The sequence below is a fragment of the Etheostoma cragini genome, chromosome 15 (assembly GCF_013103735.1).
Source record: "Etheostoma cragini isolate CJK2018 chromosome 15, CSU_Ecrag_1.0, whole genome shotgun sequence".
Classification (NCBI taxonomy): Eukaryota; Metazoa; Chordata; class Actinopteri; order Perciformes; family Percidae; genus Etheostoma; species Etheostoma cragini.
Genome location: NC_048421.1, coordinates 10971109 through 10985949, shown reverse-complemented (window position 1 = coordinate 10985949; position 14841 = coordinate 10971109). Strand labels below are relative to the sequence as shown.

Genomic DNA, 14841 nt, shown 5'->3' with positions numbered 1-14841 from the left:
ACACACACACACACGCACACACACACACACACACACACACACACACACACACACACACACAAACACACACACACACACGGTCTCACCTTGGTGAGCTTTAATCTGGGGCAGAATACTGTGAAGAATCTCTAATGACTTCCTGTGATATTCTGCTTGCGTTTCTATCAGCTATAGAAGGAGAAGAGATTATAACAAACAAAAGTGTGTATCATATAATGCAAGTCTAGCATTAGATTATGTACTATGTTTATTGTAACCTTTGATAATATGAGATATAATATTTGATTTTCGGAAAAGAGAGAATTTCTTTCCACACCAGGATTACCACTTTGATGATAAAATATACTTACTGTCTGGAAGTAATTTGCATAGTCTATTTCTTTGGCCACAAAACTGTACATATCTGCTGACAATTGATCCTGAAACAGAAAATAGAGAGCAACCATTCCAGTTAACCATTAAGTTATCTCACTAGAATCTGTCATACTTTATAACTGTAATATCAACCTTAATTGTGGTCCAATTGTGTCTGATACATGCATGAGGGCTATAAATCAAATTGATAGCAAAGGAGCTGGAAAAAGGAAGAATATCTGAGTAGCTCTGATTTGTGACTCACCCTACAAATCTCCATCCGATTGGCTGCTTCCTCCATCTCCTCTCTAAGGGACTCTGACTTGGCGCCTGGCTGCAGTGTGCTTGGGTGACTAGATGACTTGGACGACTGCTGAAATCTATGGACATGATGTAAAAGAAATTGCCACTGCAATGGATCTGTCTAATTCTCACACAGACATTTAAAACCTGAGCCTTTATTTAAAAATGACATGAACAAGAGGAGGTTGCAGCCAGGCATTTAAATGTGGATGTCACCTTGTTCGAGAAGAGTCCATGTCCAAAACAAGTTTAGCTAAGTGCTTCCTCTGTTTCTGGATGTTGGGAATGTCCACCTACAAAAGAAAATTAAGTGCTAAGTGCTCAGGGAATATTAATGCCTCACTTTTCTTGTAAATGAGGACCATATTCTGCTTGTAATTTCCATTGGAAATAACAGGCGCTGTAATTAAGTCATATCAGGAAGGTGCAGTGTTGTACAGTAATTGGTGCTCACCTCAGCAAGCACATAGAGAGGCTCTACCACATCTCTCTCTATCTCAAACTCAAACTGGATGAGCTCCTGGGCCAACTTTTCTTCTGTGTCCCCACACAGCTTCAGCATCTTCCTGTTTGGTGACAGCCAAACACAAAGTCAAGGGCAATCTATTACAATTAAAAACAAGGGTAATAAGGACTGAAAGGAATGCAATAGCCTAATCAATAATTTAAGATGACTCTGTGTGTGAGTGTGTGTGTGTGTGTGCGTGTGTGTGTGTATGTGTTCACGCGCTAGGGTGAGCAAAGGCATGTAGACTTACCCCAGTAGAGAGTCATCCCCCAACACTGCAGCCCCCTCTACCATACATTGTGCCAGGATGGTAAGTGGTAGTTTTTTCTGATAGTAGAGAGAAAAAATTACAATAATAGTGAATAATGTTATGTTGCATTATCCCAAATCCTCTGTGTGTGTGTGTCTTGAGAGGATGATAGATGCAGATACTTACAGAAGGTGACTTGACAGATCTCTTCTCCACATCAGTCCCTTGCTGACCCTGCAGGCAGGCAGTCAGCTTTTTGTGAGTGCTGTGTGTCACCTGCTTGACCAGATCCAGACGCTTCTCCACCTACAAGCACACACACACACACACACACACACACACACACACACACACACACACACACACGTATTACCACCAACACAACACTGTAACTCCAACAACACATCTGTAATACCGGATGCAGCTCATAAATCAGCACCTGCCACTCTCTCCATGGTACAAATTTGCAGTACACAAGTTATGTACATATGCATACATATGTTACTGCTAGGATATTTCGTTTAAATGTAGAGTTTACAAGCCTTTTTGACTGGTTGCTAGAAATAAGATCTTTATAGGCATCATTTTGGGTTGTGCCAAGTTGTGATGGGAATCTGTCACAAATTTAATTAATTCATCAAACAATATTGGATGATGAAAATAATCATTTAAAGGCCTAACCTAAGTTTGCCCAGGAGAGGTTGTTAGATTATCAATACTGGAGAGTTACTCTTCCTGCCTCTTTAAAACGTTCAAAGTAAATAACTTGAGAATCTCTCTTTAATTCAACTGCATATAGACATATGTAAACAATGATAAGACCTTGCTTCACTTCAAGGGTTGTGAGACAAAAACATTGGAGCCACTATCTCCATCATGGTAAAACACAGCAATCATAATCACATAATTTACGTTTCTCCACCTATACACACACACACACACACATATACACACACACACACACACACACACACACACACACACACACACACACACACACACACACACACACACACACACAGCACAGCTCACCTGTAGAAGGTCCTCGCTTAACACCTCTGTTTTTTCTGCCCTGTAAAGACAAAAGTGTAAAACAGTTAGGGGCATTAGCTGATGCTAGCATTTTAAAACATTGTCTGTTTTGGCTGGCTGTATCAGCTCTGTCAATGAATGCAGCTGTGTGCCCTGTAAAATCAGAACAAACAAAATATTTCTTTTACATTGTCACTGTTATGGAACTTCCTATTTCAGGTCACTCAACAAGCTACATAGTCTACGATTGTGACTATAACAGATTTGTTTTATACTCTATTATGAGAGCAGAAAACACATTATGTCCTATAAACAAAAAAAAAAAGGAGGACACCTTCTTTTGTTTTCTTATGACTCATGGGAGAAAACGGAAAATGAGGCACTCAAGTCTTATATGAATCCAAATAGTGGCGTGTCTTTGCTGAAATGTTTCACAGTTGTGAAATACCGTCCCAGCTGTATTGCATCGGAAGTAGACTCATTCACTGATTTCTCGGCACATCATCAATGTGGCAGTGCTCCAAAATGAGTGGGCCACATCGATGCACCTGTCCCTTTGGCAAATGTGTGGGTATGCATGTCAGTGGTTGTGTTTGTGTGGTTGTCTCTCTCAGTTTTGATTTTAGACACTCCTTAAGAAGATCACATTTATTATCAGGCAATCTAATGCTGTAAACGTGATGGAGTGCAACACCAGCATGAGCAAAACAAGTAGGACAGCAGCGAGCAAAGGTCACCGATTCAAATATGCCAGTTCCCACCGAGGAGCATCACATCCCACTGTGAATCCAGCAGACTGGGGGCTTAGCCAAAGACTGAAGGAAAGGGCAGAGCTGCTTTGCCGCTGAAGCAGATAAAACTACTCATCCGGAGTACTGAGTGAGCCAAAAGCTAAAGAACACACCACTAGATATCGTAAATATATGGTGTCATTCCAGTTCAGACAGCGTTTATTTTACAGTAAGACTTTAGTTGTTTTTCTGCAAGGAGATTTCCCAAAAGAGCTCGATGTGCACTTTATAATAAACAAAGATAAAATAGGCTAAATCTCTCATTTGAGCATGCATCACACCAATTTGGGTTGTTTTCCAAACACACTAGCACACCCACAACTCACAACAATGCACACATCTAAAGCAACAATCCATGACCTATCAGGACTACTTTATCAGTGGGGAGGATAACATGTAGTACGTCATGCTCAAAACATCTGTATGCTGACAAAGGAACCAACCTCCTAAAATGAGTCAAGCCAGACCTGCAGACCCCCAGCAGCCACCCAGTGGTGCACACTTTCTTTCAGCACGTCCCCTTCCTGTCTGTACAACATTTTCCTGCTATTGTGCCCCAATCATGTCAATGACAATTGAGAATAATAGCTTTTTGTATAATTTATTTAAAACCTAAATCTGAATTCATCTCACTGTTGACCAAGAGAATGGAAAATACCGTGGTTTGTGCTCTATTATTCATCAGCCAGACAAAAATATGTCAGCAGCCCGTAACTAAAATGCTCTTTTCATGTATGATGCCTCGTCACCAAGTCTATCAGTCAAACACAGTGTAGCAGCTCTGTGTTGCCCAGTGCCACCGTGTTGAAGAAAATCACAGTCTAAAAATGGCAGAAAAGTTGTAGTTTTGTATACATATTCTATATGAAGTCACCAACAACAGATAGCTAATCTTTCCTGCAATGATGTCAGTAATTACCATCACCAAATAGTGCCAATATGTAAGCATGGAACCACAGGAACTGGGTCACACCACTTACCAGTGGATCTAGTCACAGTCAGCCTTTGGGAAAACTTCTCTGCTCACTGATATAGGAGGAAAAATACAGGAAATGTGTGTGTGTGCACACCTATGAGCAAAAGAGAGAATGATAGCAGTGCCAGAAGTTTCTGGCATTATTTGTAAGGCTAAGTGTGATAGCAGATTGCTGATAACATGACAAAGGGGGATAAAAATAACCCAAACATTGCACTAAAGTTTGGCTCAGTTTTGCTGTGACACACAACAGCCTCAAAAATCTCTAAAAATCCATATTCCATGAAATTGCGGGAAAGACAAGTCACATGTAGACCATGCTGAGTGTGTAGCTTGCAGGTCTACAAAGCAGTTCTGAGCTAGTCTGTCTATGTGGCCTCGAACTGGCTGGTGGAGGTGTCCGTTGGGAGACTCTGGCAGCTGAGGGGCTCTAATAGGGACACAGCAGCAGAGAAGGGGCAGGAGCTCTGGCAGTGATAGGGATGTGGAGAAGCCACCCCGTCAGCGATCAAACTTTCTCATCAATTTGACAGCTGCATATGCTAGAAAGTTGAGGTAGTGGGGGGGGGGGGGGGGGGGGCATCCTATTCCTATCACTCTTTCTGTTTTTCCCCAGTGAGCAGTGTGTGTTTGTGTTTGTGAGTGTGGGAGTGTTTTTCTTGAATGTTTGACTGGTCTGCAAGAACTCATTCAAATTGAACAGCATTCACTGGAAGGGTAAAACACACAATTAGTTAATTGCGTTGCTGTTTAGAAGAAGGGAATCAAAGTTTAAACACAGGCATCTGGCATTGTTACTAACCAAAACTGCTGTGGCCATTATGGCCCAGACTAAAGACAGATGCACGCATGTCTTCAAAGACAGCAGACAGTTTTGTTATTTGAGCATGTTTGTTTTCTGAGATTGGTATTTCCTCTTCGGAAAGCAGAATTGTACACGGGCTGTGAAGGCACAGAGACAAAGTAGACGTTGCGTAGGCTGGAAACAGTACAGGTGATATTAGAGTATAGCTAAGACAACCTAATGTAAAGCTAACTAATAGGAGATTTGGGATATAAGGGAAATATTCAACACAAATAGTGTGTAGAATGAGTACTTGGAGGAAAGTAAACACGTGGGAGAGTTGGTAGCCATGTGGGCGGTATGCTCATGGAGGGAGAGACTTTGCCAGGGTTATGTGAACCATCTGCCACTTCGCAGGCATTCCTTCACCTGGTGCTGCTGATGACTCAATACAAATGTACACACACAAACAAGCACATCTCTAAATTTACAGATTCATTAACTCAAGATTTATTAACTCAAGTAAAAATGTTTACGTTTATAATAACCTTTCAGACATACAAAGTCATTGTTCAATCAAAAGCAGACAAATTCTTGCTTCTTTCTTTGATGCATCAGTGAAAAAAAGAAACTCACAAATCTGTGCAATGCAAAAAAAAAGACTATACTAAAATACAAGAAAATAATACAAAAAATTAGCTGAGACAATGTTCACACAAAAGTAATCTACTGCCGGACTTTGTATAATTCCCTCTCCATCACTGGTGACATTAACAAAGCGCTGATAAGATATGGGGTTGTAATTTGGTGCGGATATATCGGCTTGTGTATTTACAGCTGGCCAAGGATAACTCTAAGTTATTGTGCATATTTTCCCAGGGACCTTAGACATTCCTTGTCTTTGCAATTCCATTAAGTTTGAAGGAAAATGTGTGTGCCAATTTCCCAGTTGACCGTTTACACATCAGCTGCACATTCCATACAAATATGTCTCATATAAAAAAATTCTATTTAGAGATATGTTAATGGTGGAAAACCTTATGCTCAGCCCCCCAGCACTGTGCATGGTTTATAAAGCCATGAATAATCGATGTTGACATAATCAAAATGTGAATTAAATAACATCCGTGGTCTTCAACATATTGCCTTGGCAGCTAGCCGATTGTCTATCCACAGAATAAAATAAAGAGGAAGTGGTCATGCTCTGGTTTTCTCACATTTCTAGCCCGGCTAACAAAATTGCTTATTCTGGGGCCTGAAAGAGCTGAGCTAGATGCTAGATGGTCCTGTGCTGCGAGGAAAGGGTAGTGAAGCTGAATGCTGGCCCTGGGCCTCAGCAGGGCACCACACGGCCTGGAGCATTGGAATGAGATCCACAGTCAGCCACATTCACATAGATAACACACACAAAAACACACAGTTGTGTTCATGCTACATGCTCTCTGGCTATTTCTCCATTTACTGCTCTTTTCTCCAGACCTTTGCCGTGCAAACGCATCTAGAGGCCCACTCAGTTTCCTCCCAAATGACAAGGCGGAGGGCTGATGGGACACAAGGTTACTAAAACAGAAAAAAACACTTACTGTAGTTGTCCAGCAAACTAGGTCACGGTTCTGTTAAGTATGCAAGAATAACTGGGAGAGGAGTGTGAACACACATGCACACAAGCGTGCGCACACACACACACACAACACATGTCCAGAGAGGGAGTGAACGAGAGACCGAAAGAGAGAGAGAGATAGAGAGAGAGAGAGAGAGATAGAGAGAGAGAGAGAGAGAGAGAGAGAGAGAGAGAGAGAGAGAGAGAGAGAGAGAGAGAGAGAGAGAGAGAGAGAGAGCCTGCAGCATTCAGCAACGTTTCACTGGAAACACAAGCAGTGAGTTATCTCTAATAACTTTATTCATGGTGAATAATCCCCACAAGAAGCACTCTGTGACTTAACTGCGTTTTTACACTTGACTTCTGCCCGAGCACAAACCCGCTGCACCTAAACAATGTCCAATAGATAGCATCAAAAAGACAGTAAAGCAGAATACAAAAAGATCCATGCTTTGCTTTATGGCCACCCAAGCCTTAAATGAAAACATTGTCACAAGCCATTGTTAGTTACTTAGTTAGTTGTTGTTAGTTTTAAAAGAAATATTCGACACCAATTTTGAAAATGTAACATTTGGGTTGGCAAAGCCAAACGCACGTGATGAAACAGCTAATACCAAATGAGCGTTTCTAGGCAACAAAAGCAAATGAAAGATTTTATCTACTGCATACTATAACAAGATTGAGATCATCTTCTATAATCAAATAGCAAGAGTTTAAATGAAAAACCAGAAACTCTGGACTCGTATTAGTGGATGAGTGCTTCCTGTTTTGATCCTATTGGCATTTCTGAATGGAAGGAAGTGGGCATGTTGATAGGGAGTTGCCCGTCTCCTTAGTTATTTCTAACAACAATGCCACTCCGAAAGTTTCTGATTACTCACAGAGTTGAAGATTGCTGAATATTCTTACTGCACTTAACTTGATATAAAACTGCTTTTAACTGGATTAAAAATATATATTGTAGTACAAATATATGTCTAATGTGTATACTATCCAGTTTATTGCAGACAATTCAATCTAAATACATGAATGCAATCTAATGATAAATGAAAATGGTTCTTGAAGTTTAATATAGTAATATAAAGTTACTTTACCACTTGAAAAGCTATTTGTCAAAGCACTTAAAGGCTTAAAGTAGCTACAGTATGTTTAGTATATTAAATCCTCTTTAGACCCTGTCTTGCTCCTGAATGCCTCGTAGCTTGAATTGCATGCGATTAATTTACTGCATTTCAGTCAGGCCCTGAGGTCACTTCCTGTTTCAGATGAGATTACGAGTAACAGACTGGGTCAACCCTAACTTATAATATGTAGCAGGTAGATAGCGACAAAAACAAAATCAAAATAAGTCTGTTAGCATCAAATAGCTGTCCCCAAAACTGTTTGTGTGCCATGTTGTTTCTTACATATGTGCCAATGTAATACACTAGTGCTGAGTTTGTATTTGACCACCAGTACAGGGGCTTGTTAAGAAGTTAGTCTCTTGATTGAATCAGTGACATAGAACGGGAGAAGCAGCGATCTGTCCGATATTACATCATTTCTCTTTTGATGGCCAAAATGGCCCCCTGACAAAGGCTCTTTATCACTAACTCTATCATGCAGTATGCTGTCTCTGAGAGGCACTGAAGGAATGGGAGGGTTCTCAACATGAATCTCTGATACTACCGCTGAATGGCACTACAAAATAACAGCTATAGCTCTCACTTTAAATAAAGTTACACAATCTAGAACAAAAGTAAAGACTCATTTCTTATTGCCTGACTCAAAACAAAACAAAAACTTTGTCATGAAAGGGCCTTGACTTGTTAAATTATACTTTTTAGTCAAAACTCAGTCAGTGTTGTCCTCATCAGCCAAGCCAGCCAACAAATGCAGGCCACGAGGTGGCGGAGGAAGAGAGAGAGAGAGGAATGGAGGAGATGCTGCATTGGCATTCAATAGCATTGCTGTCTACATCTCATGTTACCTGTCAGGTACCATATGCTCGCTTAGAGTCCTGCACACATTATTGTCAAGAGGTGTGTATATGCTGCTCTGAATGTAAAAACAAGCAAACGCGGATGTTTTTTATGCTAACAGAATTTTTTTTATGAATGAATACGTTCAGGGATACATTTATGATTTGTGCATAATCTTCTAATTTCAGTCCTTTTGTCGTCATTAGAGTATAGGAGTACTAAAAGTACTCAAAGTGTATACACATTAACACGCAAACTATATGTATACTAAAGTATACAAAAATATGCACCGATATGTTTCATAATGTTGGCCTCAGTCATTCTTCCTTTCCTTATGTCCCACTCATATTCATTTTTTCTATGGACACTGAAATGATATGAAACACCAGCATGCAAGCTCTCAATGCATTTATCTAGTGTGTCTGATTGTCAGATGGAAGAGAAAGAGAGTATGACTGCGACAAAGCAGAAGTGAGAAAGCATCTTTAACTCATCTGCCAGCCCACAAATGGCTGGCATTTTTCTGACAATTGCACGGTGGTGTGGTGAGCTAAAGCCTACCCTAAAGGCATGAGCAGGAAGAATGCTATTACCATACACTAGAGGTTTAAGTGGACATCACAAATGTGAGTGATGCAGGGTGTGAGGAGAGGGTGAGAGGCAATTTGTCAGGATGTTAGGGCGGTCTCGTTCTCAAGTATAAAAGAAAAAAAAGGACTTAATTTCGGTTGTGCTTTTTCCGTCTTTCATGTGTGAAATTCCCTAACAGACTGACATAATTGTATCATGGAATCTTTTTTACCAGGCTGTCCTAGACCTAGATAGGGCAGTGAGTTGGGAATAGAGAAATAGGTCAAGAGAAATAGATGGTGTGAGCTGGCTGTAACACCCAAGTAATCATTTCCTGGCTTGTTTGGGGTGTATATGAGGGCATACAAATATTACAATGCAAATTGGCAACAAACCTAAATACTTTTCAATGGATAGTTTAACATCATGCAGAGGGTTTGCAAAACACTGAAGGTCTTTATTAAGTCTGAATTACAAAACAATGATGGCCTAAGTTAACAAAAACATCCCAAAATGCACACAAACAAATTCATAAGATAAGACATAATTTCTCCCTCTTTACAGCACTGTGACACCCTGTTGTCTCTCCCACTGTGCCATAACACATTTTTTTAGCTATCGAGTATGCTTGGCTGCACATCCTCCGGTATGAAGTCTTGCTCCATGGAGGTGATTGGTCAAGCTGGCGATCACATGACATAGATCTCACCCAGGCAAGCGGCAGCAGTAGCAGCAGCCTCGGGTAGCAAGAGATGCTGACACAGCACACCTGATCACCAACCCCCCACTGAAAAAGTCCTTCAATCTCCATTACATATAAGACACACATAAAAAAGATTCACGGTAATACTGTCAATGCAGAAAGACTCACAATAACAGACACTGTTAACACATGCCAGAGGGGAGATGAGTAGATTAAAGTCTGTGTTTATACCAGTTTAATCGTTATAGCTTAATGAAGACACACTTCTGCTAATGCACTCAAACAGATTCTTGTTATCAAAGTCATACAATTTCCTACATGGACATTCTTATTCTTGTGGATTCGTTGAGTTGTTTTGAAGGGATAGAGGACTGGTCAGCAGTATTAACAGCTCCACTGAGACTGCTAAGGTTCAAGAAGGTCAAATGCTCAAACCAACAGAGTAACTCCCATTCTTCTCTGAAGATGGGTGTAGCTTGAGTCAGCAATGTAGTATATCTGAAGCCTCAGTGAGAACAAGATGGAGAGTAACTACTGTAGGGGAAATTGTTAATAAACAGACTGTTCTGATGTGCTAATCTATTCTTGTCTTTGCAAGGTAACAGTTATACTGGAGCCTTGTAAATCAGCACAAATGGCAAACCAGTGGAAAGAAAATGAAAAGACAGCTTGAGTTTAACCCAAAGCAGCTCCATTTCAGTCAAAATATAGTCACACATCATCTCAATGGGATGTGTTCAGCATCCAATAAAATTGTGAGGAAAATCTCCTGCTTGCAGAAGAGAAGTGTTGTGTGAAGTAAAAACAGGAAGAGTGGTAGAACTATAGCAATAATGTTTAGTGAATGTTTACATGAAGATGCCTCATTAATCTGCACATACGCACATTTGTCTGACCCCCACCCACTGATCCTGCGCTAACACAACAAGGCATGTGTGTGCAAGGACATATTGCAAAACACTCTCACTTTTAAAAATATAAGCACACACAGACACACACACACACACACACACACACACACACACACACATACACTCCACACATTTCTCCTCAATGGATGGTAGTATCAAGGGACATTATCACCCTAAGGATGCAATAATTAGTTATTTAATATCGCTCAGCACACACCAATTTTACTACTTCAAATTATCAATAGAGGAGAAAGTCTTCCAAAACATACAAAACAAAATGGCAAGAAACAAAAACAGCACGCTGACTTTTAGGGACCACATACTCCTCCATATAGTTATTTTCTTAGCAACATAAAAACACATTTGGTGGACAGTTTTATCAAAAACACCTTATGGTACAATTGATTGTGTGTACTTTTAGCACGAGTGGGCCAAGAATTGTTTGTTTCAGTCCCATTATACCGTTCTTGCCCATACCAGGAAAGCTTGTGTGCTTCATCTAACTAACAGGCCCAGGATGCCAGAGATGGCTTTGGCTTTACCTTTATTTACATCTCTACCTATGACACAGCTAATGTTTGCTCAATATCACCAAAGGGTCAGACCTGTTAATTCTCAACCTGATCCAAAGCTCTAATCAAATGCCATAAATTCCCCTTTTGAGTCAATGAACAGTAGATAACTGTGAAATTCTGATTATTATTATTACTGTTCGAGAGTGGCAGTCCACTGAATGTGAACATTAGGTACGACCAGCAAGGAATCATGACTGTTCAGGGTCCATGCTGTTGCTCATCATATCTTTGTGATATACAGGCAGACCACCTCAGCAGGTAGCTGTTGCTGCTCTTATACAGACAGCTTCAGAAAACAGAGTGTGAGGGGAAAATTATACTCACAGGCATGTGTTGGGAGTGCATTCAAATAAGGCTTTAAAAGTGGGCAGGCGCACACACACACACACACGCACACACGCACACACACACACACACACACACACACACACACACACACACACACACACACACAAGGAAGCGCTGCATTCTCTGCTTATATGAAGGCCCATTACCCGTCTGCCCACACACATATCCAGAATCCAACGCACAAACACACTAATGAGTCACGCAGAAATGATTATAAAAAGACTGTGGCTAGAAAACTGCCACCCTTACCAACTGACAATGATAGCACAAACAGAGCCTGCAAGGTGTGTCCCCTCCCTTCTGAGTGCATGCCACTCACACACCCTTAATGACCCACACCTCCTGGCCCTAATCCCCATCATGCACAGAGCAGGGAACACCCTGTGGGCCAATGCTGCTTCACAAGCTGCTCTGCCTCCCTGCGAGGTGAACGAACAGGGTAAGGGGAGAGTGATAAACCCATGGGACAGGTGTAAAATGTCACAAGGCATCTATTAAAGCAGTAAAAGGGGGTAATAATATAATCACATTATTTTAACTAAACAGTATGTTAGAAAAATGCCAGGTGCGGAGTACGACCTTCAGGAATTCACGGACTTGATAACCCAGCCTAATAGGTGCTTCCCTCCTCACAGCTGACATTACTGCGTAATGAAAACATTGCGCCTTTTTCCATTTCCCCTCACGTCGCAGCCCACTCTGCATCGCGTTCACCTATTGACAGGTTCTGTGACAGGAGGTAAATGTAATCCCATAACTTCACAATTGCATGTTTTTTTGTACTTCAGAGGCGATCCCTTATCATATAGAGGGGCTAATCTCTGCGTGATGGTATGTGATCCTGCGAATGTCTATATTTAATGTGTTTCCGTGGGCTGGTTGCACTGGGGCAATGCGCCTACACGCTGCCTATGCGGTAGCCTCTTTCAATGGATAGTACGCACCAACATGAACACGGGGTATTCTTTTGTTCCTCTGAATTTGTCCGATTGCACATTACATTATCTATCCCATACATTCAGCCTGATAACATGTAATAAAAATCACAATTGCACGGATGTGATTCACATCCTATTAGGGCCATCCAGGGGGTTTCTCTTCCCTTTAACTTGGCCCGGCGAGAATAGCGCACGGAAAGGGTTTGCTTACCTTCCCACCGTTTGGTTGGCGAGCTGTCGCATCCGATTGAATTGCTTCTTCATCTTGTATGTTCTGCGTTAACACCTACAGGGGGAAATATTCCGCATTTCTCTCAATATAACGGTCCGTGCTCCACAGAGGCGCAACATAAAGTCCGATCTTTTTCATATTTTTCTTCCCTCATCGCAAGCTGCCAACGCCAAAAACTTATTCCACGATTACATATTTTCAAATTATATTTTTACATCTACATTTGCCTCACTGCCTGCGCAGAGATGCTGGACCAATTCACCGCGGGCACTCACACAGGCAGAAAGCGACAGCAGTGACAAGTAGGAGCTGCGTAGCAATGCAGTGTGGGAAATGTAGTAAATCAAGGCTGATCCTCATTAAAGAAGAGTCCAATCTAGCCGGTTCCCAGGGGGCTAGAAGCCGTGATCAAGTAGGCGTTTAGGCCTATTCTAATAGCCCACGTGTTAAAATCCAATTGAGTAATCTAGATTTCAGCAGTTGACAACAGCTGTGGAATAAACTGCAGTGTAAGGTTGCTCAAATCCTGAACCAGCTGGTTACAAATACCCGGCTGAATCTGGAGGTTTGCATTTTTATGAATGAATAAAATAGTAAATTAAATACGTAGGCTATAAATAAATGCTCATTAAAATGAAAAAAAATTAAAATACATTTATAATTTTAACCAAATAAACTGATGTGGTGTTATTTGCTAGTATTCTATCATATAACGTCCCCCCTAAATCGTGGAGAAATTACCATGTACACAACGGCAGGAAGTGTCCACTGACCTTTATTGCTGTGAGTCAGCCGGGCTAATATCGCCATCTGGTGTATTTTATGTGCCAATGCAACTAAAAGTAAGATAGCCCTAACAACTCATTCTTAATTTAAAGAACACGTTAATAAACAAATACAATAGAATAGACTTTAATTGAAGTGGCTCTCAACGTGATTGTTAGTTGTAATCATTATAAAGTAGTATTCCTAGAGGTTTTTTTCGTTTCTGAAAGTTAAACGTGGCAGTCAGCTCTGTCTTTGATGCAATGCATTTTTGGACTATGTGGTGAGTTTAATTGCCCAGAAGGGAGCAGTCTTGTTTTATAAACCACTTAACGTCTTCAGCACTACAGTGTGAAGCACCACCATGACTGGACTGTTCACTCAGGCTATCTGTTACTGTGTGATATGCTCAAACACCAATGACGTGCTCGACACATGCTTGTCTTTGTAAATATTTATCTGATGAGTTCATCCAAGCATTGTCAAAAACTGTTAAATTAAAAAAGCATGTTCATTAGTCACAGGGCAAAGGTTTCTATGAAGTCTTTAAAAATAAACAAAATGTCACACATTAAATGTCTAATTCAGTATTGTACATGTGAGCTGATAGTGGGAAAGAAATGTGAATACAATCATCTTGTGGCTGTGATGTCAAGAGGAAAAATTTACAAGACAATTAGGAGGCTGCTTGAGGCTTTGGGTAGAGTCTTGACAACACAATATTCTCCTGTCTGTACTGTGAACAGGACAGAGCAGCAACAGCCCCGCATCAGGACTGATGCCCTCTGGCTCAGTGTAATGCGGCCTTAATATGGCCAACAGGTGGGCTGCACACCGCTACCACAGGGTCCAGAGGCCTCAGGGAGTAAATGATACAGAGAAATGGCTGTTCTCTGCCCTCATTAATCTCCCCAAGTTGGAAATTGAGAGAAGGGGGAGGATCCTTCAGCCTTGATCTCAACCTTTTGACCTTGTCAGCTCATTTGTTTTCATTAGTTCCCACTCAGATGGACGGTTCAGTTCCAGTCCAAACACCCCTTCCCCACCCCCCTAAAAGCAGGAGGCATTTCTAAAAGCATCTCCAGGGCCCGTCTCGTCTCGACTCTAACCCCAACCCCCAAAACTTACAGCTCTGGAGTGTCTCTGGACACATCTAAATCAGCATGGATGATTCTTCACATCCGCTGGCCTGTTTCAGAAACTCTCTCATCGGTAATCCCTTCAGAACAAACTGAGAAAG

The 14841-nt window shown here is 41.2% G+C and overlaps 1 protein-coding gene across 7 annotated transcripts in view; it reads right to left on the bottom strand.

The window, feature by feature from the left end:
- The window catches only part of si:ch211-114m9.1 (rho GTPase-activating protein 44), a 26878-nt gene extending 13734 nt beyond the window's left edge, over positions 1-13144 (bottom strand). For 6 of the 7 annotated variants that reach the window (XR_004659630.1, XM_034894103.1, XM_034894100.1 and 3 more), the window contains exons 1-9: positions 12816-13143; positions 2448-2487; positions 1602-1721; positions 1416-1492; positions 1112-1223; positions 874-950; positions 620-734; positions 351-419; positions 87-168 (exon numbers count right to left, since the gene is read on the bottom strand). Coding sequence is in view for 6 of the 7 variants with exons in the window: in XM_034894103.1 (XP_034749994.1) it covers positions 87-168; positions 351-419; positions 620-734; positions 874-950; positions 1112-1223; positions 1416-1492; positions 1602-1721; positions 2448-2487; positions 12816-12868 (745 nt within the window). In the remaining variant the exon portion in view is untranslated. Of the gene's footprint in view, positions 1-86; positions 169-350; positions 420-619; positions 735-873; positions 951-1111; positions 1224-1415; positions 1493-1601; positions 1722-2447; positions 2488-12815 lie in introns of all 7 variants that reach the window. The other variant, XM_034894104.1, reaches the window with a different exon arrangement.
- Between the last annotated feature and the right edge of the window lie 1697 nt (positions 13145-14841).